Genomic DNA, 22,409 nt, shown 5'->3' with positions numbered 1-22,409 from the left:
TATTTTCTTGTCAGCATTAAAGACAATTTGACTCCATAAAACTCCTGAACTCTGAGGGAACTGAACCTGAGTAATAATGAACTGCAGGATTCAGGAGTGAAGCTGTAGTAGTTTCTGTAACACTATTGGAGAGAGTTTTCTTCCACACAAAGTAACAGAGTGATTTATTTATTCATTTTTAACTCAGAGATTTTACAGATCCTGTGAGTCTCAGGATTCTCCTGCATATTGATAGTGCCTCCCTGACAGCCACAAGTCATGTAGAGTATCCCACAAATCAGTATATCGAGCCGCTCATGCACATTTTTGTGCAACAGAGCGAGAGAGTGATGAACATTCAGGTCTCTTCTTGAGCTCAGTAGAACTATCAGTGTTCTCTGTGGGTGGAATTTACACTGCTCTCTTTGGCAGTGTTTAATGTAGTTCTACAGGTCAATAGCAGAGGGTTGGAATGCAGGGTATATAAAATCCAATACTAATGCCTGTCTTACCCTGTGTTTGTCTATATGATGTTAATGACTGCAATACATGTTAATATACGTTTACAGGTCTGATTTTTTTAGAGGTATAGTTAAGCTTATTTATACTTGCTCCTACAACATTGTTAGGAGCCAGTGGGGGTTGGGTGTATGGGGGGGGGGGGGTATGTACACTCCTAGGGTGTGAATATAACTGTACACTCATCTGTTGTACTTTTCTCTTCTTTTCTCTGCAGGCTGAATAAATGCAGTATTACAGGAGAAGGCTGTGCTGCTTTAGCTTCAGCTCTGAAATCAAACCCCTCACACCTGAGAGAGCTGGATCTGATCTCCAATAATCCAGGAGAGTCAGAAAAGAAGCTGCTCTCTAATCTACAGAAGGATCCTCACTTTAAACTGGAGAAACTATAGTGAGTTACTGAATTACTGTCTCTGAAACACGCACACACACATACAAATTGATATCCACCTACAGTGTTTTAGAGTTGACTTTAAGTTAACTTGTTATGGTAATATTGTATACAGTGGACTGTGAGAGTTCTACTCAAAATGCACCAATTAATGGTGATTTTGATTTGATGAAATAAAAACAGTATGTTTGGGTTATAACTGAGTTCATGGTCGGGCAGTGTTGCTAAGCTACCATTGTTTGTAGCTGAGAGTCAGGTTACATCACATGACCAAGAACTTCCTGTTTTTTAAAGGGAGAAGGTGTTTGATTGACCTGCAGAACAAACCAGATCAGACCGTTATTTTAGTGACATTTAGGGTGAAAACAGACCTGTGTGAAACAGAGTGTGTTACTGTGGTTCACAGTCACTGGAAATATTGTATCAACTCCAATCAAACCTGTTTAACTTTTAAACACCGGATGAACTTCACAGCCTTTTCTCAGTGCAGTGAGAATATATTACTCTCTAAGACTCATTATTGTGACTCTGTGTAGAGAAGCAGCACAATATTAAGCATTTAGCTTAATTAACAAACCATATTTTAATATAGTTTTATCAGACACTTAAGGGTTAATATCTTCATTATATAATTTATAATTAAACATATAACATATTATTAATTTAGTAGTTTTTTACCAAAAATAACCCAAAGTCTTCATCTCTACAGTGTAGAGTGTGAAGTGTTTGGTATGTGAGTGTGTGGTTTTATAGGATTAAGCTGTAGTTTGTTTGATGAAGCTGTTCTGAATCACCTTGTGTGTGGAACTGTGCTCAGTGAGTTTCAGTCAGACAGAGAATGAGAGTTTTAGATTTAGAGGATTTTATACAATTTCTGTTGCTTGTGGATGTTTTCACAATCTAATAAGGTGAGTGCTGACTGTAAGTGTGTGTTCATGTCTGATCATTCTGTTCTGTTTTCTGCTTTCCAGCTTCTGAAAACCTGACCTGCTCTTATTGGACAATCTGGGCTCTTCATCAGCTCTTCATTCAGCACTTCTGTGGAGTTTAGAAGCTTCCAAAATGTAAATATGAGCTGAAGTGAGATCCGGCTGTTCAGCAGCTGGAATAGCTGAACTAAACAGTAACAGATCATTATCAGAACAGCTCTAATCTTCTTATCAGAGTGGAAATAGAACCTTGTTGATTTCTATATTGTGGAGTTTAGTAGGAAAGTGGGAGCCTTGTCTGTCAAAAACTGAAATTTTCACAGATGATATTTTGGTTCCAGAAGATTCTTAATTTCTACTGAAAGTCAGTGAGAGGTAGAGCAGCATTTTCAGACTCTTAGGTAAATACCCCGAGCTCTAAATCATTGGCTGTGCTAAAATGTGGTGTGGAATCTGGTTTAGAGACATCTGAATCTACACATACAGTATAGTACACTTTTATATTCTGTATAGCAGGCAGAGCAGTGAGGGTTAACCAGTCGACAGTGATCAGTTCAGCACTGTCTTATACTTTTATCATGTTGTTTAAATCAATAAGAAATGTGTGGAAACCTTCATAAACTGTATAAACTGTATCCAAACTCATTCTTTTAACTTTTACAGAGCCTTAAAATATGTTTTATTTATTTTAAGCCTTTCTAACCAGAAACAGGAGCTGGAAATTAGCTTCTGCTAGAATTCCTTTATACATTACATAACTTGTATTTTGTGTAACAGTGTTTATCTGCTTTTTCCCTGTAATATATGTAAATAAATACATAGAGGATAATCAAATCCAGTAATGTCTGTCTTCATTTTCTGAGTCAGAGTTTATTCTGTTGTGTTTAATTATGAAACTTATGAAAGGTTTTATTAAGGTGTGAAGACTGGTATCTGTTTCCCCTCCACAGTGTTAACTGTCTGTTAACTCACTGTAGAAAACACTTTCAGCTTCTATGGAATTTAAATTCATTATTTTAATTTTAATTCATTTAAATTTTAAAATTCATTAAAACAAGACCATTAGAAGAGACTATAGTGTGGAAAAATGTGTTTTATACAGTTTATATAAAGAGACAAACACTGAATCCAAAAGCCTTTTATTTCTATGGGACAGAAGATCAGCGTTTCAGCAGTGAAGCTCAAATCTGAGTTTTAAATCCTGAATGAAGCAGAAGAAAGTGAGCTGAGTAAAGCAGAGGCTGGTGGTCCTCACTGCTCAGTGTCCTGCTCTCTCCTCAGTGTCCTGCTGACAGTAGGCTGTGTGTAACTGCAGCTGCTGTAGCGGAGCGCAGTCTGGTATTATCTGATATAGCAGGGGGATATAATAGGAACTGGGCCCAACTCCCATTCTAAATATACAGAGCTATAAATTATAATAACCCAATAATTCACTCTTGTCAACCGTGCAACATCCTCCTATTGAACACATCCTCATCGTCTGTCCTGCCTATAACCATATAAGACAAACCTCCTATTAAGAAAAGAACATTAAAGACCTTTTAGGGGAAAAAAAACCCACCAGGGAAGATCTTTATCTCATCTTAACCTGAAACACCTACTTTAATATAGATTAGTATTAATATAGTTATTTTTGTTTATTTATTTAGTTATATGTATTTTTAGGATTATTTTATCAATTCCTAAGTACATCTGTTTGTTATTTGAATTTCAGAATATGTATAATGATATTGATTACAAAACATTTCTACGTTTTTGGGTGTAATAGTGAATAACTACTGCATATTTGCAGTGTTGAATGTTTTTTTGTGATTTGATTGAGTGCGCTGTTTCGGGGGAGGAGTCGACAAAAACGTTCTTTTATCTTGTTTGTTAATTTTCACTTTGTGAAGCTCTTTGGGAAACACTTCAGTACTGGCTAGTTCTTTTCTTATTATGCGTTAGCTGCACAACCATCCTGTGTTTCCTTCAGGAAATGCACTTTTCTGGTTTAATAATGGCGTCATCTACAAACTCTAGATCCCACTCTTTTATTAATGATCCAACAAGAATCATATTAAAGTATTAAACTATCTAAACCCAGATCACACCTTCCACAACAGACCAGCATATACCAAACTTCATAAAGCCTAAACCTAGACTTTTAAAAGTGTAGAATTAATCAGAGTTTCTCAGACTAATGACTAATGAAACTTTAAAACCTTAAAACATGTTTGATGGGGAAAATGTGCAGCTTCCAAATCAAAATTAGCTCCAAACATTTGACTCTAGACTTCAACAAAAACCCTCAATAGAAAACCAGTTAAAACTACTAAAACTACAGTAGATTTAAACTTTAAATTTCCCTCCAGCAGAGAAAGTCCTCTGACTCTGATATTAACAGATTTAATTCCCTTTTCTCACATCTGTAGAACAAAGCTGCATCCAGACTTATGTGATGATGATGATTTTGTGCACTTGGGGTAAAACACAGCGGTTGGAGATTGTAATGTTCATAAACACAAAGAAGAGACTCCATCAATGATTGTTCAGCATGAGAATGAGAACCACAGTGAAAGTGCTGCACCGAGAGACTCCAGTCAAGAACAGATCTTTTACTGCTGAAATAAAGTCAGTAATTAGAGGCAGGTTGGGGGAAATTTACTGAATCATTTCTACTTTTACTAACGACACTTCAGAAACACAGAGATTTCTCCTTACAGTTTCTATTTTACAACTGCTGAGAAGCATTTACCAGTACTTTAGATTTTACTTTATCTAAACTCTAAATACAGCACCACACCTCCCTCATACAATTAACCAAACAGGGGTGGGTTTCCCGAAAACTATCAATCTTAGCGAATAACGAACTAACTAACGAATGACGTGAGTAAAGAACGAGCCAGTTCTGCGAGTGTTTCCCAAAGAGCTTCGCAACGTGAAAATTGACGAACGAGGTTAAAGAACGTCTTTGTTGACTCCTCCCCCAAAACAGCGCACTCAATCGATCCACATATATCGATTCAACACTGCCAATATGCAGTATTTATTCACTATTACACCCTAAAAACGTAGAAATGTGTTGTAATCATCAATATTATACATATTCTGAAATTTAAATTACAAAAAGATGTACTTTGGCATTAATAAAATACTCCTAAAGATACATATGACTAAATAAATACTCGAAAATCTAATCTATTTAAAAAAAAATACTTTTTTAAAACGATTATTGTTTTAAAATTGTTGTTGTTGCAGCAATTACAGCATTGCACACCTTTGGCATTCTAGCTGTTAATTTGCTGAGGTAAGCTGGAAAAATTGCACCCCACGCTTCTAGAATCAGCTCCCACAAGTTGGATTGGTTGGATGGGCACTTCTGGCGTACCATACGGTCAAGCTGCTCCCACAACAGCTCAATGGGGTTCAGATCTGGTGACTGCGCTGGCCGCTCCATTACCAATAAAATACCAGCTGCCTGCTTCTGCTGTAAATAGTTCTTGCACAATTTGGAGGTGTGTTTAGGGTCATTGTCCTGTTGTAGGACGAAATTGGCTCCGATCAGGCGCTGTCCACTGGGTATGGCATGGCGTTGCAAAATGGAGTGATAGCCTTCCTTATTCAGAATCCCTTTTACCCTGTACAAATCTCCCACCTTACCAGCACCAAAGCAACCCCAGACCATCACATTACCTCCACCATGCTTAACAGATGGCGTCAGGCATTCTTCCAGCATCTTTTCATTTGTTCTGCGTCTCACAAACGTTCTTCTTTGTGATCCAAACACCTCAAACTTGGATTCATCCGTCCACAACACTTTTTTCCAGTCTTCCTCTGTCCAATGTCTGTGTTCTTTTGCCCATCTTAATCTTTTTCTTTTATTAGCCAGTCTCAGATATGGCTTTTTCTTTGCCACTCTGCCCTGAAGCCCAAAATTCCGCAGCCGCCTCTTCACTGTAGATGTTGACACTGGTGTTTTGCGGGTACTATTTAATGAAGATGCCAGTTGGGGACCTGTGAGGCATCTGTTTCTCAAACTAGAGACTCTAATGTACTTATCTTCTTGCTTAGTTGTGCAACGCGGCCTCCCACTTCTTTTTCTACTCTGGTTAGAGCCTGTTTGTGCTGTCCTCTGAAGGGAGTAGTACACACCGTTGTAGGAAATCTTCAATTTCTTAGCAATTTCTCGCATGGAATAGCCTTCATTTCTAAGAACAAGAATAGACTGTCGAGTTTCAGATGAAAGTTCTCTTTTTCTGGCCATTTTGAGCGTTTAATTGACCCCACAAATGTGATGCTCCAGAAACTCAATCTGCTCAAAGGAAGGTCAGTTTTGTAGCTTCTGTAATGAGCTAGACTGTTTTCAGGTGTGTGAACATGATTGCACAAGGGTTTTCTAATCATCAATTAGCCTTCTGAGCCAATGAGCAAACACATTGTACCATTAGAACACTGGAGTGATAGTTGCTGGAAATGGGCCTCTATACACCTATGTAGATATTGCACCAAAACCAGACATTTGCAGCTAGAATAGTCATTTACCACATTAGCAATGTACAGAGTGTATTTGTTTAAAGTTAGGACTAGTTTAAAGTTATCTTCATTGAAAAGTACAGTGCTTTTCCTTCAAAAATAAGGACGTTTCAATGTGACCCCAAACTTTTGAACGGTAGTGTATATATATATATATATATATATATATATATATATATATATATATATATATATATATATATATATATATATATAAATAGATATTATACTAATATTATTAATAGTAATTTGGCGAGTAATATTAATTTATTATTATAATTATTAATAATAATATAAAAAATATAATATATAAAAAATATAAAAATAATATAATAATACATATACGTATGTTATATATATATTAAACCAACATGAGTATGCTCATCCAATCCCCATCTCAGTTGGGTTTAGGTCAGGGGATTGTTAAGCCCATCTTTTTGTTTACTAGATAATTCCATATGCGTCAATTAATAGTTTTCATGGTTTTAATATTAATCCACAATGTAAAAAAAAATAAAATAAAAACATTGAATGAGACGTGTCCAACTTTTGACTGGTATTTATATATTTGTGAGCTGACACACCCCAGAGTTTGCCCAGATGAACGGCCCCAATGTTGGTTAGAATCACCTGATTAAGGAATAATATTAAATATTACCTGCACATTCACCGATACCCTTTTCAATACGTGTAGGTGTGATTAAAGACACCGCAGGCGTCCCCTGAACCGGACCTACAGTACCAGGGATTTTCCCAATAGCATGGAAATATATAGTGTTGTTCTGTAATTCCCGGGCTGGTGGGAATTGTGTATAGTTGCGTGTATTCCACAGTAACAGCCTGATTACAGAATCCACGGACTTGCTGACTTTGCAGCTTTGCTTAGACCGTGAGCATCATACAGGAATCTGGATTTTAATAATGTATTCGTGAGTTTGCCCAGTTAGACTACAAGCCACAGACAAAGTTGGCATTATAATATAATATAATATAATATAATATAATATAATATAATATAACTCATTCACTCACTTACTCATCGTCAACCGCTTTATCCTTTAAGGGTCGGGGGGGGGGGGCTGGAGTCTACCAGCCGGCATCGGGCGGAAGGCAGTAGGCTATACTCCCTGGACAGGCCGCCAATCCATCGCAGGGCAGACAGACACAGACAGACACACAGACACATCCACTCACACACTCACACCTAAGGGGCAGTTTTTAATTTTTATCCGACATCCAATTAGGTCTTTGGACTGTGGGAGGAAACCGGAGCACCCGCAGACACGGGGAATAATATAATATAATATAATATAATTGATTATAATTAATAGTAATATAATATAATTGCTTCAACCACGGAAATTAACATTTTTCTCCCTCAAAATTGGCGGTCCCTGGTGTTTAAGGTGCTGAACTGCAAGTCGAGATCCCCTAAAGAAGCTCTCTAAAAATAACGATTGGGTGAGAGCACTCGTTAATCTGCGAGCGAGTTTACGTAGTACTTTAGTTACGCACCGGTTTGGGAAACACTCTTTAATTAACGATCAATCTTAAGTACGAGTTAACGAAGTTAACGCACTACGAAGCTTTCGGGAAACCCACCCCAGTTCATTTTCTGCACAAAAGCACATTTTGTCGTCACAAAAACACAAACACCTGATTAACATCAACTAATTCTTTCAAAACACAAGAACGCATGTTCTCTGTTCCAGAGCTACGTATAGTCAATCACAGTGCAACCACTGTTAAAATAATAAAAGCTACTGACATTACAGAAACAGCATCATGATTGTTGTTTTTTAATAACTTTTTTTATAAAGAAATTACTTGAGTATCAAATGTGTGCAACATATTGTCTAAAAGTTGTTAAGTGATATTTATTTTATAGAACTATAGAGTAGAATAAAAAGTGCACTATAGGACTCTGTGGCGTGGCCTAAACTTTCCCTTCCATTACTTTAACTTTTATACTTTTTACTGTATTTTTGAAACCAGAACTTTTACTCTTTTACTTGAGTAAAAGTTGATACTTGAGTTGATGCTTCAACTTCTACAGAAGTATTTATATTTTAAACTCTAGTATCTATACTTCTACCTACACAGTAATGAATGTAAATACTTTTGGCACCTTTGTTCCTCTTCCTTATCCTGACCCAACTCTTCCTCTCTCCCTTGTCCTGGTTTAACTACACCTTTTCCTGGAGTAACTATTACTTTCCCTCCATCCAGAGATATTTTCTTTCTCTCTCTCTCTCTCTCTCTCTCTCTCTCTCTCTCTCTCTCTCTCTCTCTCTCTCTCTCTCTCTCTCTCTCTCTCTATGAGCTCCAATAGCTACACTGGCCACACTCAGTCCAAAACAAAAATCCCTTTTTTATGTGTTCATGTCACTGACAGCATTATGTCTAATGATAAAATCCAGTTCCAGCTCTGATTGGCTTATCATAGTCTTTTATTTATTATTAATAATGTGTAAATTCAAAATTGTATATTAGTTATAATAAATTTACACATGCTATCATTGTAAAAACAGCAGTTATATTCTGTATTTGTAACATGAGATATTTAATTTTAGCATGCTGTATTAAAGCAATTGTAAATAAGATAAGAAAAATCCAGAACTGTGTTAGTGGATAATTTAGTTTGTTAATAAAATGTAAGCATGTATAAAACATGCTAATTGAATACATATTGTGTGATCGCTACATGAACTGTATGAACAGTTTAGTCCACAACAGACAGATGTTGAGTTAAGCGTATTTAGAGTTTTGAAAATGTGAATACAGATCAGATAAAAGCATGTTAGTGATTGTAAAAAACTGTAAATAGACCAGAGCTCATGTGGAGCAGATGATGAATGATGAGATAAGAGGAAGCTCTCTGCCTCCCTCTGGTGGTGGAAACCAGTCTAGCAGCAGGTCTGGATTCAGGCTGAGTGGTGGCTCTCTGCCTCCCTCCTGTGGGGGGATGCCAGCTCTCCCTCACAGCTACTGTCTGTAATGATCATGTTTGCAGTGTAAAGAGAGACTTTTAGCATTAATGCTGCCTGTTTATTTCATATATTAATAAAGTGCAGTGTTTAGTTTATTTTACTGTTGTTTCTATGTGTTGATTTTCTAGTGCAGTCTATTGGCTGATCAGCTGCTGGAAGCTCATCATTAATCTATTAATTTAATCTAGCTCTTAGTTACTCTTACAAAAGAATTACTATGGTTTTACTATGATTTTATATAGTAACTATAGTTATTGCATATATAACCATAACATTACTCTGAACTACTGTGCTTCCTTATGATCACTATGTTTAATTAATGATGCTGCCATAGTTTTACTATTGTAGTTTATAGTTATAGACATAGTTATGTGGTATCTGTGATTCTACCATTAAAAATACTGAGACACTCAATATGCTAATTATTACACTGTCTGTTCAGCTGTTCTGTAGTATAGTAGTTATTATACAGTTATTATACAGTTATTACACAGTTATTAATGATTATCTCTTTAACTACTAGGATGATTTATGGTGAATATATTATTAACATATTGAAATATGACACTGCTGTGTGTTTATTATTGTATCATACGGTGCAGTTGTTATTACCCTAATAAAACCATTATAATAATTACTGTGGCTTGCAAAAGTATTCATACCCCTTGAACTTCTTCACGTTTTATCACCTTACAACCACAAACTTGAATGTATTTTATTGAGATTTTAACTGATAGACCAACACAAACTAGCACATTGTGAAGTGTAACAAAAATGGTACATGATTTTTAAAATTGTAATAAAATAAAGATCTGAAAAGTTTACTTTACTCTGAAACCCCTAAATAAAATCCAGTGCAATCACTTACCTTCAGAAGTCACTTAATGAGTTAATAGAGTGAATCCAGCTGTGTGTAATTTAGTCTCAGTATAAATACAGCTGTTCTGTGAAGGCCTCAGTGGTTTGTTAGAGAACACTAGTGAACAAACAGCATCATGAAGACCAAAGAATTCACCAGACAGGTCAGAGGTTTTATCTCTCTCCTGTAAAGTTGCTGTTTTGGAGATACATGTTTTTCATTGGAAAGCAATGATTATTATGTAGTTTAAATATTACAAAAGGTCAAACTATGTTAGACTACCTCAGTATTGTCTGAGAGGCTTCAGACTCCAGAAAGTAAATGAGTGATGGTTAGGATATATAAGTTCAAGGCAGAAAACATTTTTGACAGGGCCTAAAGGAGGGGACAGAGGAGGAAATGTATCAGACAGAACATATCCTGCTGTTTGTGCTTCCATATAAACATTTTAGATAGTCAGACCGTGTTCAGCTTTCACTGAGAATATCAATAAACATGTCACTCCTCCATTCCTGAACTTAATACTGAATTGAGGAACTAATCCAGTTTAAACCGGTTTAAAGGGAAAGTGAAATCTTCAGTAGCTTCTGTTTAAATGAGAGAAGAACACACAGGAACAGAGGTAAAAACTGAAGCTTTAATACTAGAATTTACTGTCTGACTAAAAGTGTTTTAGACTCTTAGAGAAGAACTTTACATTACTTTAAAAAGGAAGGCAGTTTGTGGATTTGTGTGTGTGTGTGTGTGTTTACAGGATTAGGTGTAATCTGAAGGAGGAAGATGAGCTCCAAAATGAGTGTCTCTGGGGAACAGGACACACAGGAAGCTGAGAGGTGAGAGAATAATGTGATTGGGTATAAAGTGAAAGGTTTGCTGGAAAGGTTGTAGATGGTGTCTGATACTGGTTGTGTTTTAGACTGGATCAGAATAAGAGATCAGACTCACCTGAACCCAGCTGTGTCTCCATGAAGAGTGACGAGTCAATGGATAAACCTATAGGCTTCAGAGAGGATAACAGATCTACTGATCTCAGGTAAGGATGACATGACTGGAGAATAAGATGAAACATGTTTTTTGGTGATCTGGAAGAGTAAATGATTGAAGGGACTGAAGTATCTGACAGATTTAAAATAATCAATAAAGATACAAATAGATCCCAAAGTTATTTATTTAACCAGTTTCATAATTAACATGTAGAATAACTGTAAACTAGTTTACTGTATTAAACTGTGTTTACAATTAAAAGTGGTCAGTGAACAAAGCAAGGTCAAAAATGAGAGATACAAAAACAGGCAAAAAAGTGTTGAATAAGGATTCATGTGAACGACTTCCTAATAGAGGCATGTGATGGGTCATGTGATCGTGAGTGTAGTTTCAGTGTGAGGTGCATCCTGGGCAATGGAGTCCAGAGGCTACAGATAGCAGGTAGAGCTGAGTGTGGAAGAGACAGGAGCGCTTACAGCGCCAGGCGTGACACACTTACTACTTACATACCAAATCTTACATGAATAAATGAGTGAATCCTAGTATTTATACACTTAAAATTCTGAATGAAATAAATATAACTATCCATATTTACCCCATTGTTCATCTTTTTTTGGTATTATTTAAGGACTGTATAATCAACTAAAATGTGAATTTTATTACCAAACTTTACCTTAATACAAGAGTAAATCCTGATATTTATACATTTTATACTCAACAAATATTATTAGTTGTACTTAAAACATTGTTCCTCTCTTAAATGTTTTAGTGAGATTCCGAGAGAGAGGACAGACCCTCCTGAACCCAGCTGTGTCTCCATGAAGAGTGACTGGTCAATGGGCAGATTAATAGAATTCAGAGAGGACAACAGTTCTGCTGATCTCAGGTAAGGATGACATGACTTTTTTGTGTTCTCTAAATTCTACAACTATAACTTCTATACTAAAACACACTTTAGAGATGGTAACAATTCTACTAATCTCAGGTAACAATGATGAGAAGTTTTCAAAATTGTTTAGATATTTAATGTTCAAAAGGTTAAACTTTACACGTTTTTTGCAAATATTTACTTATTTTGAATTTGATGCTGCAACACGTACAAAATAAGTTGGGACAGGGGCAACAAAAGACTGGGAAAGGTGAGGAATGCTGGAAAAACACCTGTTCAGAACATTCCACAGGTGATCAGGTTAATAGGAAACAGGTGAGGGTCATGATTGGGTATGAAGGGAGCATTCCTGAAAAGTTCAGTCGTTCATAAGCAAGGATGGAGAGAGGATCATCACTTTGTGAAGAACTGCGTGAAGAAATAATCCAACAGTTTAAGAACAGCGTTTCTCAACATGCAGCTGCACAGAATTTAGGGATTTCATCATGTACAGCCCATAATATCATCAAAAGATTATTGGAGCAGCATAGATACAACATGCATAAAACATGGAGTGTACTAAATACCATCATCAGGAAGGACCTGCAAGAGTAGACACGCCAGAATATCTTGTAAAAGAAGACGATACAATTATAACTAAAGAAATGATTAATGAGTTTAATGATTACTATGTAAAAATTAACTTAGTAAAAGAGATTGTGAAACCAACAAATAAGGATGGTGTAGACAAAGATATTGTTGATATAAACCCTTTCTCTATGTTTAACAGGAGAACTGATAAAAAAATGAAAATACTGGAAATTGTAAAAAAAAACAAAAATAAATATAGCCGCAAGCGGCAATCAGTGGGTACAAGCACCAACTGGCACAATGGTGCCTACTAGAGCATAGGATAGTGATGTGTAAGAAGGTCTATTATAATTGGAGACACTCTGTCACATTTATAGATTATCAAAAGTCTTTCACCTGTTATTAATGATGGGCAGAGGACATTGAACATGATCAGTGCTTAAATTCACATGCAAATATATTAAAATTTGTAGAATATTCATTGCTTGAGTTACAATTGGTCAAAAGGTGTCTACATGTTATAGTTTTTGATTAGGAGACCTGAACCAGAATGTTCACAAAGTGGTGTTCAGATTGAGCTTTTGACCTTTTCAAAATAAGCTGACTTTTTGACCAAACAAGTTTATATTAACACCAAGGAGTGAATGTTCTGACATGACATGTAATTACAAAGTTGTTCTAAATCTAGTTCTGAATTAAATGGTGCTTCACCACAGTTATATTGTACAGCAGTGTTTAACATTGTGAGAGGTTACAGCAAATATTGCACAGTTACAGCAATTTAGGTTGGAAATTTCAAGGACGCGCTGATTACTTGATGCCTGGACACTATTGTAAGTGACAGTTTCACAATTGTTTTTGATGTCTATTTACCTTCAGACTCTACAGTGTGCAACAAGACCAAAATGGAGGTGATAGGTCAAATATCCAGAGACTAGTTTAAATATAGCTATTTTAAAACAAGTAGCAATTATGAATAAACAAAGCATTTTTTAAACATAACTGTATTTACAAATATGTCAGAGGCACTGCACTTAATATGGCAAAACCAATTAGATGTCAAAATATTACATTATGATTGAGATATACTATTTTTTTTTGGAACAGCGCCCCCAGTGGCCGAATTGTTTCACCACTTTGCAGGTCACTACAGTGTCTCCATCTGAACATAACAGCCAAGTTTCATCCTGATTGGGCAACGTACAGCCTGTGAAAAAGCCTGCTGAATGCTGATTGGCTGATGTCGTTCAGCCATTTTGATTGATGAAGTTGCCCTTTAAACATCCTTTAGCGTTTGTATGATAGATTCTGTGTGCAAATTTTCAGCTTGCTAGGTTGCACGGTTGCTGAGAAACAATGTTCCAAATTTAACTGTTGGAGTGAATGGGGCATATATCCGGAAGGACTAATTAGCATATAGCGGCCATATTGTTTACAAATTTAAAAAAAAATTTGATGAATATTGAAGCCCATGCTCTATCGAGTATTTTGATACCAAACATGTCAGTATTGGTCAAAATTCCTAGGACTAGTTCGCAAAAGTATGTTTTGCATATTATGCAAATTAGCAAAAAATCTAAATAGACGGAAGTACATGGTCCAAATTGAAGGAATCCAGCAAAAAAAGAATTTTGAATGTAGGTCTTATGGTTCTGGAGTTATTGAGAAAAAAGTGAAAAATGAACTTTTGGAATAGAAATGACTACAGTTAAGTCTATAATAGAATGTATGGTGAAACATTTTACATATATCTGTAATCAGTCTCTTAAAACGCAAAGGCTCATTTCCTAATAAAATGAAAAAAGCTAAAATTATTCCAATTTATAAAAGTGGAGACTTTCACCAGCTCTCAAATTACAGATCAATCTCTCTGCTCTCCCTGTTCTCAAACATTTTAGAAAAAATATTTGTAGACAGGATAAATAATTTCATAGACAAACACAATTTACTGAATGACCAACAGTTTGGTTTTAGAGTAAATAGGTCCACCTCAATGGCGGTGATGCATCTTGTAGAAGATATATCAGCTGCAGTGGATCACGAGGAATATGCTGTTGGGGTGTTTATAGATTTAAAAAAGCATTTGACACTAGGGGTGTGACGAGACACTAATCTCACGAGACGAGACGAGACACGATATTGGGTTCACGAGAACGAGACGAGACGAGATTTAAAAATAAAAATTTAAAGAAAATGTCAAAAATGAAAAATGGCTTGAAAACTAGAGTTTTATTTGACAAAATCATACAACACAATTAACAGACTGGTTTCTCTCACACATTGATTTTATAGGAAATAGAAATAAAAATAAGATTAAAAAATAAAAATAAAACTTTTCTAGGTCTTATATAGAGCAAACAATAAGTGCAAACCACAACCAGTCATATTAAGACTTTGCTTGAAGTGCAAACAGAGACAGAACATGTTTTTAAATACAGTACAGAGCTAAGGGATTAGTACAGCTGCCTATGAAACAGTCACATGTAGGATTTACTCACAGTATTTATATATGGTTTGTGTCTTGTTGGTCACTCTGTTACCGTTTATTGTTTCCACTGGAGCCAAAATGCAGCCAGACCTACAACTTAAAAGTAGCAGAAGCATCCTCTATGCCAGGAGTATTTAATTAGAATTCAGTATGGTCCAGTTCTCGTTTTTCCGCCCGTTTTCGGGCTCCCTTTCTCCTTATAAAGGATATTTTTCATGACCGCGACCCTGGCAACACGGGTTCGATCCCGCGTGAGGAGCGGTGTGTTTATTTATTTATTTTTTCCTTACCGCGTCTGCACAGATCTGATTGACTGAAGAGAGCGTTTGGTGATCTTACCCCACACGTGATTGGTCTGTGATTTACTGCGCCGCAAAGCGGGTATACAATTAAATCCCCGAATTTTCCTCTTCTGCTGAGAGCTGCTCTCACTCCTCAGCCACCCGCTGTATCGCTACTGGGTTGCCAGATCCCTCTTAAAAAGTCCACACTAAACTATTTCTTTTCTTCCCGCGAGACAGGTTTAGGCTTGACGAGAAATATCGTCATGTTTAATCTCGCGAGATCTCGTGCCACGAGATTTCTTCACACCTCTATTTGACACTATAGATCATGAATTATTAATGGCCAAATTAGAACACTATGGCTTTAGAGGAGCAGCATACTCATGGCTTGAGAGGTACCTTGATAACAGGTATCAATATGTACAAATAAATCATTTTAAATCTAAATTATTGAAGATCACTTGTGGAGTTCAACAAGGTTCAGTATTAGGACCGATATTGTTCACACTGTATATAAATGACATCTGTAATGTGTCAAAACTGCTAAAATTTGCATTATTTGCTGATGATACCAATCTATACTGCTCTGAGAAATGTTTGGAACAGCTACTGAATACGATGGAAAGGGAACTGACAGTCTTAAAGAAATGGTTTGATATAAACAAGCTATCCCTGAATTTAAGTAAAACAAAATTCATAATATTTGGTAAAAGACAAATAAAAAAAAATACAGTTAAAATTAAGATTGATGATGTTAATCATAAATGTTAATCATAAATGATGCTGGCAACAATTAAACTTTTTGCAATACTATATAAAACTAAAGATATATTGAATCTAAATTAACTTTATATACTGTTTTGTTTCTTCATTGTTCCATACATGAGCTATTGTGTGGAGCAGTGGGGAAACACATATAAAACCAACACTAAACCTTTAAATCTTCATATTACAAAAGAAAGCTATAAGAAGTAATAAGTTAAAAAAACATACTATGAACCAACCAACAAATTATTTATTAATCTACATATTTTAAAATTGAGTGATATAGTCAACCTTTAAACTGCACTGTTAATGTACAAAGCACAAAACCATTTACTTCCTATCTGCATCCAGAAGCTGTTTGAAATTAAAGAGAGCAAATATGAACTTAGAGGAGTATGTGAGTGTTTAAAAAAAATAAAAATAGATGTATATCTGTTAAAGGGGTTCGATTATGGAATAAATGTGTAAAAGATTTAAGAATGTGTAGAACACTTTGTAAATTTAAAAGAATGTTTAAAGATAAGATGATAAGCGCTTATAAATATGAGGAATTAACTACTATTAATGATGGGAGGCTCTGATATGTTGATTAACATTAACATACTCCTGTATTATTTATGTGTTTGATTTGACTATATAAGATGACAATAAGATTTAAAAAGGGCAGTAAAAATAAGCATTAGCTTCAGACTACACCTTTTCAGTCATTATCAGGTTTGAAACTGAGAATTTTTAATTACTTATTCTCATTAATATTATTACTTGTGACGCCAGGTAGTGAGGAGTGACACGAGCCGAGTTAAAAATACAGACAGGTTTATTAGCAGGATGGCTAACAGACACTGCTAACAGAATAGCCAGGCAAACAGTGATCTCACAGATGACAGAAAACGTAGTCAAAAATACAGTCTGAGTTCGTAACCGAGAAGCAGTCCAATCATACATCAAATCCAGAAAGGACAAAACGAGAGACAGAAACCGATAAACAATAAGTACAAACCACAACCAGTCATATTAAGACTATGGTTTGTGTTTTTTTCTCCTAAATTTCTTGTAATTTAACTATTCATAACCATAACCAGTCATATTAAGACAATGCTTGAAGTGAAACAGAGACAGAACATGTTTTTAAATACAGTACAGAGCTAAGGGATTAGTACAGCTGCCTATGAAACAGTCACATGTAGGATTTACTCACAGTATTTATATATGGTTTGTGTCTTGTTGGTCACTCTGTTACCGTTTATTGTTTTCTCTGGAGCCAAAATGCAGCCAGATATACAACTTAAAAAGGGGGTATGCAGCTTATGCGACGCATGGGGACGCTGCACTAAAGGGGTCGCCACATGAAAGCCCTAAATAAATTTTCTCTCAGGAGAAACAGCCAATCAGCTTGCTGGTTTTGCGGAGCACGGTGGGCCAGTAATGACAGAACGTTTGCATACACCACAAACAATAAGTAGTGGCACTGCTGCTGTGTTGCCAGATACCGCTTAAAAAGTCCACACTAAACTATTTTTTTTACCCGCGAGACAGGTTAAAGCTTGATGAGAAATATAGTCGTGTTTAATCTCGCACTTAATATTTTTAATCACTGTTACTATTGTCACTTTATACAAAAAGAGTGTAATTTTGATGAACCAAAATAAACTAAACTAAACTAAAAAAATATTCTGAGAATTTGGAAAAATCTCTGCAAGTAAGCTGCAGAAAACCGACATTAAACACCCGTGACCTTCGACCCCTCAGGCGGCACTGCATTAAAAACTGACATCATTCTGTAAGGGATATTAATCACCACACGGGCTCAGGATCACTTCAGAAAACCATTAGTTAAACTTCCTGAACTTTAACTTCCACACATAGGGTCCTCAGTTCCCGAGCGCTTATTGAGTTTTTAAAGGGAAGGTGATTTAACACAGTGGTAAAAACCATCCCAACTTCTTTAGAACGTGTTGTAGACGATCAGATTCAAAATGAGTGAATATCTGCAAAAAAAAAGTAACGTTTATCTTGTTTGAACATTAAATATTTTGTCTTTGTAATAATTTCAACTGAATATAAATTGAAAAGGATTTGCAAATCACCATATTCTTTTTTAATTAATATTTTAAACAACGTCTCAACTTCGTTTTTCTAAATCGTCTCTGAGATTTTCCTGAAAGTCTCTCAGAATGTGAGAAACATGATTTAGAAATTAAAGCTTGAGAGGTTGTTCAAGTTCAACTTCCCAATTAGAAACTCATTTACCATCAAAACCACATGAATGTAGAATCACACCAACATGCTGGAAAGGTTGTAGATGGTGTCTGATACTGGTTGTGTTTTAGACTGGATCAGGATAAGAGATCAGACTCACCTGAACCCAGCTGTGTCTCCATGAAGAGTGACCGGTCAATGGGTCATCCTATAGACTTCAGAGAGGACAACAGTTCTGCTGATCTCAGGTAAGGATGACGTGACTGGAGAATAAGATGAAAAGACACTTCTATGTTTTCTCTGAATTCTACAACTATAACTTCTATACTAAAACACACTTTAGAGAAAACAATTCTACTAATACAAATTCTAACAAATAGAATCAGTCTGTGTGTGGAGGTGTTTGGTTTTGTACACCTGTGGTAATGGAAGTGATTGGAACCTGAGTTTAATGATTGGATTGGGTGAATGAATACTTTGGGCAGTGTAGTGTATAATCATCACTCTGACTGAGCTCTAGAGATCCTGTGTGCAGATGGGAGAAACTTTCAGCAGATAAACCATCACTGCAGCTCTCCAGCTATCTGATCTTTATGGAGGAAACAAAAACCTCACCTCTGTAAAAAACACATCTGGATTTTACAAAAAAACACCAGACTGTGAGAAACATGATTCTCTGATCTGATAAAATCTAGAATTAACTTTTTGGTGAGCGTGAAGGTCGGTGGAGTGTTGCAGTGCTGGTTGATCTTATGGAACTTTCTTTCTGTAGATATATTCACAATCACCATTTAGTAACATATGTTTATTAGAGATGGGACGATCGATCGGCAGTGTATTGGTATCGTCTGATTTTCAGCCAAAGCAGTTGGGTAGGGTTAAGCAGTTTATCAGACCTGCATGTGGATGGCCGGTGAAACTGGTCAATTACAAGAAGCTGCAGTTCCTCATCCAACCACTAGTCGGAGCTGCAGCAGCAGAACAAGCTCTGCTCTCTTCACTCAGTCAGAGCTACAGCCCAGCCACGGGCTACAGAGAAAGTCTGGAGCGTTTTTACAGTTTTCTTAAGTTCATCTGTGTAGGAAATAAAGGTTTTAACCCCACTAACCGGATAATACAGCTCTCTACAGTTCATCTTTCAGCCCAAGCAGCTAACAGCAGCAGTTTAGAGCAGCCGTCACATAGTCACTGCTCGGATTACATTATAAACAGGTCAGATAGCGCACTGCTAACTTCAGGATGTTTATAACTACGGAGTTTAGTGGACACACCACGGCTGCCAGGTTAGACTGTTGAAGGCTACTGAAGACTATTGAAGGCTATTGGAGGTTATTGGGGGCAGAAATCAGTAAAGGCTGGTTAGATAAGTGATTAACATCCTCATCCCTGGCTGCGGTGAAACGGTGACTAGTGCTGTCACAGTGATGTTTATTAAAGTCATAAAAAAGAATTTTGTCAGGTATTGTTTTATAAATATTTACACATAACTTATATCTCTCCTGAAAAGCTTTTATTTTGGTCGGTAACACTCTTATGTTTATTTACTATCAGCGTAAATTTCCAGTGTTTGCTTTGGCGTGGATGTAATTAGGGGAATCTTTACCAGGTTTGCCTGGCACCTGTGTGGCATTAATGTGGCATTTGGCCCCGCCCAATATCGGTATCGGCGATCGGACGATCGAGGTGAAAGATGATCAGTGATCGGAATCCGCCCCCAAAAACACTGATCAGTCCATCTCTAATGTTAATGTTATGTTTTCTAACAGAGTCCAGAAGGAGACATCAAAAATTAGCAGAAGAAATATGGACTTCATATTTAAGGTGTGTATGTGTGACTAATGCCAGAGCACATGTGAACACTGTAAAATGCGATTTGGTGTTTTTTATTAAGGGAGAAAAAAAAATCCAAACCTACATGGCCCTGTGTGAAAAATGGATTGCCCCCTTGTTAAAACATACCGTCACTGTGGTTTCTGACCCCTGAGTACACTGTCTCTAACCACACCCAGGCCTGATTATTGCCACACCTGTTCTCAATCAAGACACTATTTAAATAGGACCTGCCTGATAAAGTAAAGTCCACCAAAAGATCTCATCATGCCGAGATCCAAAGAAATTCAGGAACAATTGAGAAAGAAGGTAATTGAGATCTATAAGTCTGGAAAGGGTTATAAAGACATTTCCAAAACTTTGAGAATCCAGCGAACCACAGTGAGAGCCATTGTCCACAAATGGCGAAGACATGGAACAGTGGTAAACCTTCCCAGGAGTGGCCAGCCACCCAAAATTACCTCAAGAGCGCAGCGACGACTCATCCAAGAGGTCACAAAAGACCCCACAACAACATCCAAACAACTGCAGGCCTTACTTACCTCAGTTAAGGCCAGTGTTCATGCCTCCATCATCAGAAAGAGACTGGGCAAAAATGGCCGACATGGCAGAGTTCCTAGATGAAAACCAGTGCTGAGCAAAAAGAACATTAAAGCTCATCTCATTTTTTCCACATCTTGATATTCCCCAAGACTTTTGGGAAAACATTCTGTGGACCGATGAGACAAAAGTTAAACTCTTTGGAAGGTGTGTGTCCCAGTACATCTGGCATGAAAGAAACACTGCATTCCAGAAAAAGAACATTATACCAACAGTAAAACATGGTGGTGGTAATGTGATGGTCTGGGGCTGTTTTGGTGCATCAGGGCCTGGAAGACTTGCTGTGATAAATGGAACTATGCATTCTGCTGTCTACCAAAAGATCCTAAAGGAGAATATCCGACCATGTGTTCGTGACCTCAAGCTGAAACGAACTTGGGTCCTGCAGCAGGACAATGATCCAAAACACACCAGCAAGTCCACCCTTAAATGGCTAAAGAAAAACAAAATGAAGACTTTGGAGTGGACTAGTCAAAGTCCTGACCTGAATCCGATTGAGATGCTGTGGCCTGACCTTAAAAAGAATGTTCATGCTCCAAAACCCTCCAATGTGGCTGAATTACAACAATTCTGCAAAGATGAGTGGAGCCAAAATTCCTCCACACCGCTGTAAAAGACTCATTGCAAGTTATCGCAAATGCTTGGTTGCAGTTGTTGCTGTTTAGGGTGGCCAAACCAGCTATTAGGTTTAACTTTATCACACAGGGCCATGTAGGTTTAGATTTTTATCCCTTAATAATAAACACCTTCATTTAAAATAGCATTTTGTGTTTACCTGTGTTGTATTTGACTAATATTTAAATTGGTTTGATGTTCCGAAACATTTAAGTGTGACAAACATGCAAAAAATCAGGAAATCAGGAAGGGGGCAAACACTTTTTCACACCGCTGTATTACTGTTCAGTTAACTAAATTTAATATTTTTTTACCCTATCAATTAAGAAGGAAGCTGTATTTTTAACTCTGCTTAATTTTTAATTAGAGCTGCTTTTATTATTGTAACATAATTTTAAAAAATGTAATAGTAGTTTGAGTAACTAGTTAACTTGTTACATGTGGGATATTTTTTATTATATTGACATAAACCACACATTATTTTAGAAAACTATTATCTGTTCTTGTTTTACTACCATTTCTTACCATGTGTTTAATCAGAAACTGGAGCACAAAGTCATCTCTCTGGTAAAGAATCAGCTGGAGAGGTTTGTAAAGATCCTGAAGAGTCTGGATTACCCAGCATGCTCTGGGAGAGAGGAGGAGGATGAGGAGGATCAGAGTGGTGTCAGAGAGGGAGCGCTGAAGATCACGCTGCATGTCCTGAGAAACATGAACCAGACAGACCTCGCTAACAAACTACAGACCAGTGAGAGTCATGTGATTTCTCATTATGTAAATTAATTTAGAATTTAAAGAGAAGAGAATTAAAGAGATAATGTAGAGATATAGATAATGTAGAAACAGGTTCTGAGTTATGAGTGTGAGTATGTGATGGTATATGTTCAGTGTTAATGTTAAAGAGATAATGTAGAGCTATAGATAATGTAGAAACAGGTTCTGAGTTATGAGTGTGAGTAGATGATGGTATATGTTCAGTGTTATTGTTAAAGAGATAATGTAGAGC

General features: G+C 36.6%; 2 protein-coding genes across 2 annotated transcripts in view; both read left to right on the top strand.

Moving 5' to 3' along the window:
• The window catches only part of LOC125789903 (NLR family CARD domain-containing protein 3-like), a 335,798-nt gene that overhangs the window by 103,744 nt on the left and 209,645 nt on the right, over positions 1 to 22,409 (top strand). Inside the window, exon 4 of the mRNA XM_049472999.1 lies at positions 1,861 to 2,193. Within this exon, the coding sequence (XP_049328956.1) occupies positions 1,861 to 1,867 (7 nt within the window). The 3' untranslated portion in view covers positions 1,868 to 2,193. The remainder of the gene's footprint in view (positions 1 to 1,860; positions 2,194 to 22,409) is intronic.
• LOC103029152 (NACHT, LRR and PYD domains-containing protein 3-like) overlaps positions 1 to 22,409 on the top strand; it is a 442,571-nt gene that overhangs the window by 384,479 nt on the left and 35,683 nt on the right. Inside the window, exons 9-12 of the mRNA XM_049473016.1 lie at positions 11,096 to 11,212; positions 11,933 to 12,049; positions 20,125 to 20,179; positions 21,944 to 22,151. Of these exons, the coding sequence (XP_049328973.1) occupies positions 11,096 to 11,212; positions 11,933 to 12,049; positions 20,125 to 20,179; positions 21,944 to 22,151 (497 nt within the window). The remainder of the gene's footprint in view (positions 1 to 11,095; positions 11,213 to 11,932; positions 12,050 to 20,124; positions 20,180 to 21,943; positions 22,152 to 22,409) is intronic.

This window comes from Astyanax mexicanus, unplaced genomic scaffold (assembly GCF_023375975.1).
Source record: "Astyanax mexicanus isolate ESR-SI-001 unplaced genomic scaffold, AstMex3_surface scaffold_32, whole genome shotgun sequence".
Taxonomy (NCBI): domain Eukaryota; kingdom Metazoa; phylum Chordata; class Actinopteri; order Characiformes; family Acestrorhamphidae; genus Astyanax; species Astyanax mexicanus.
This window is presented reverse-complemented; position numbering and strand designations above follow the sequence as displayed.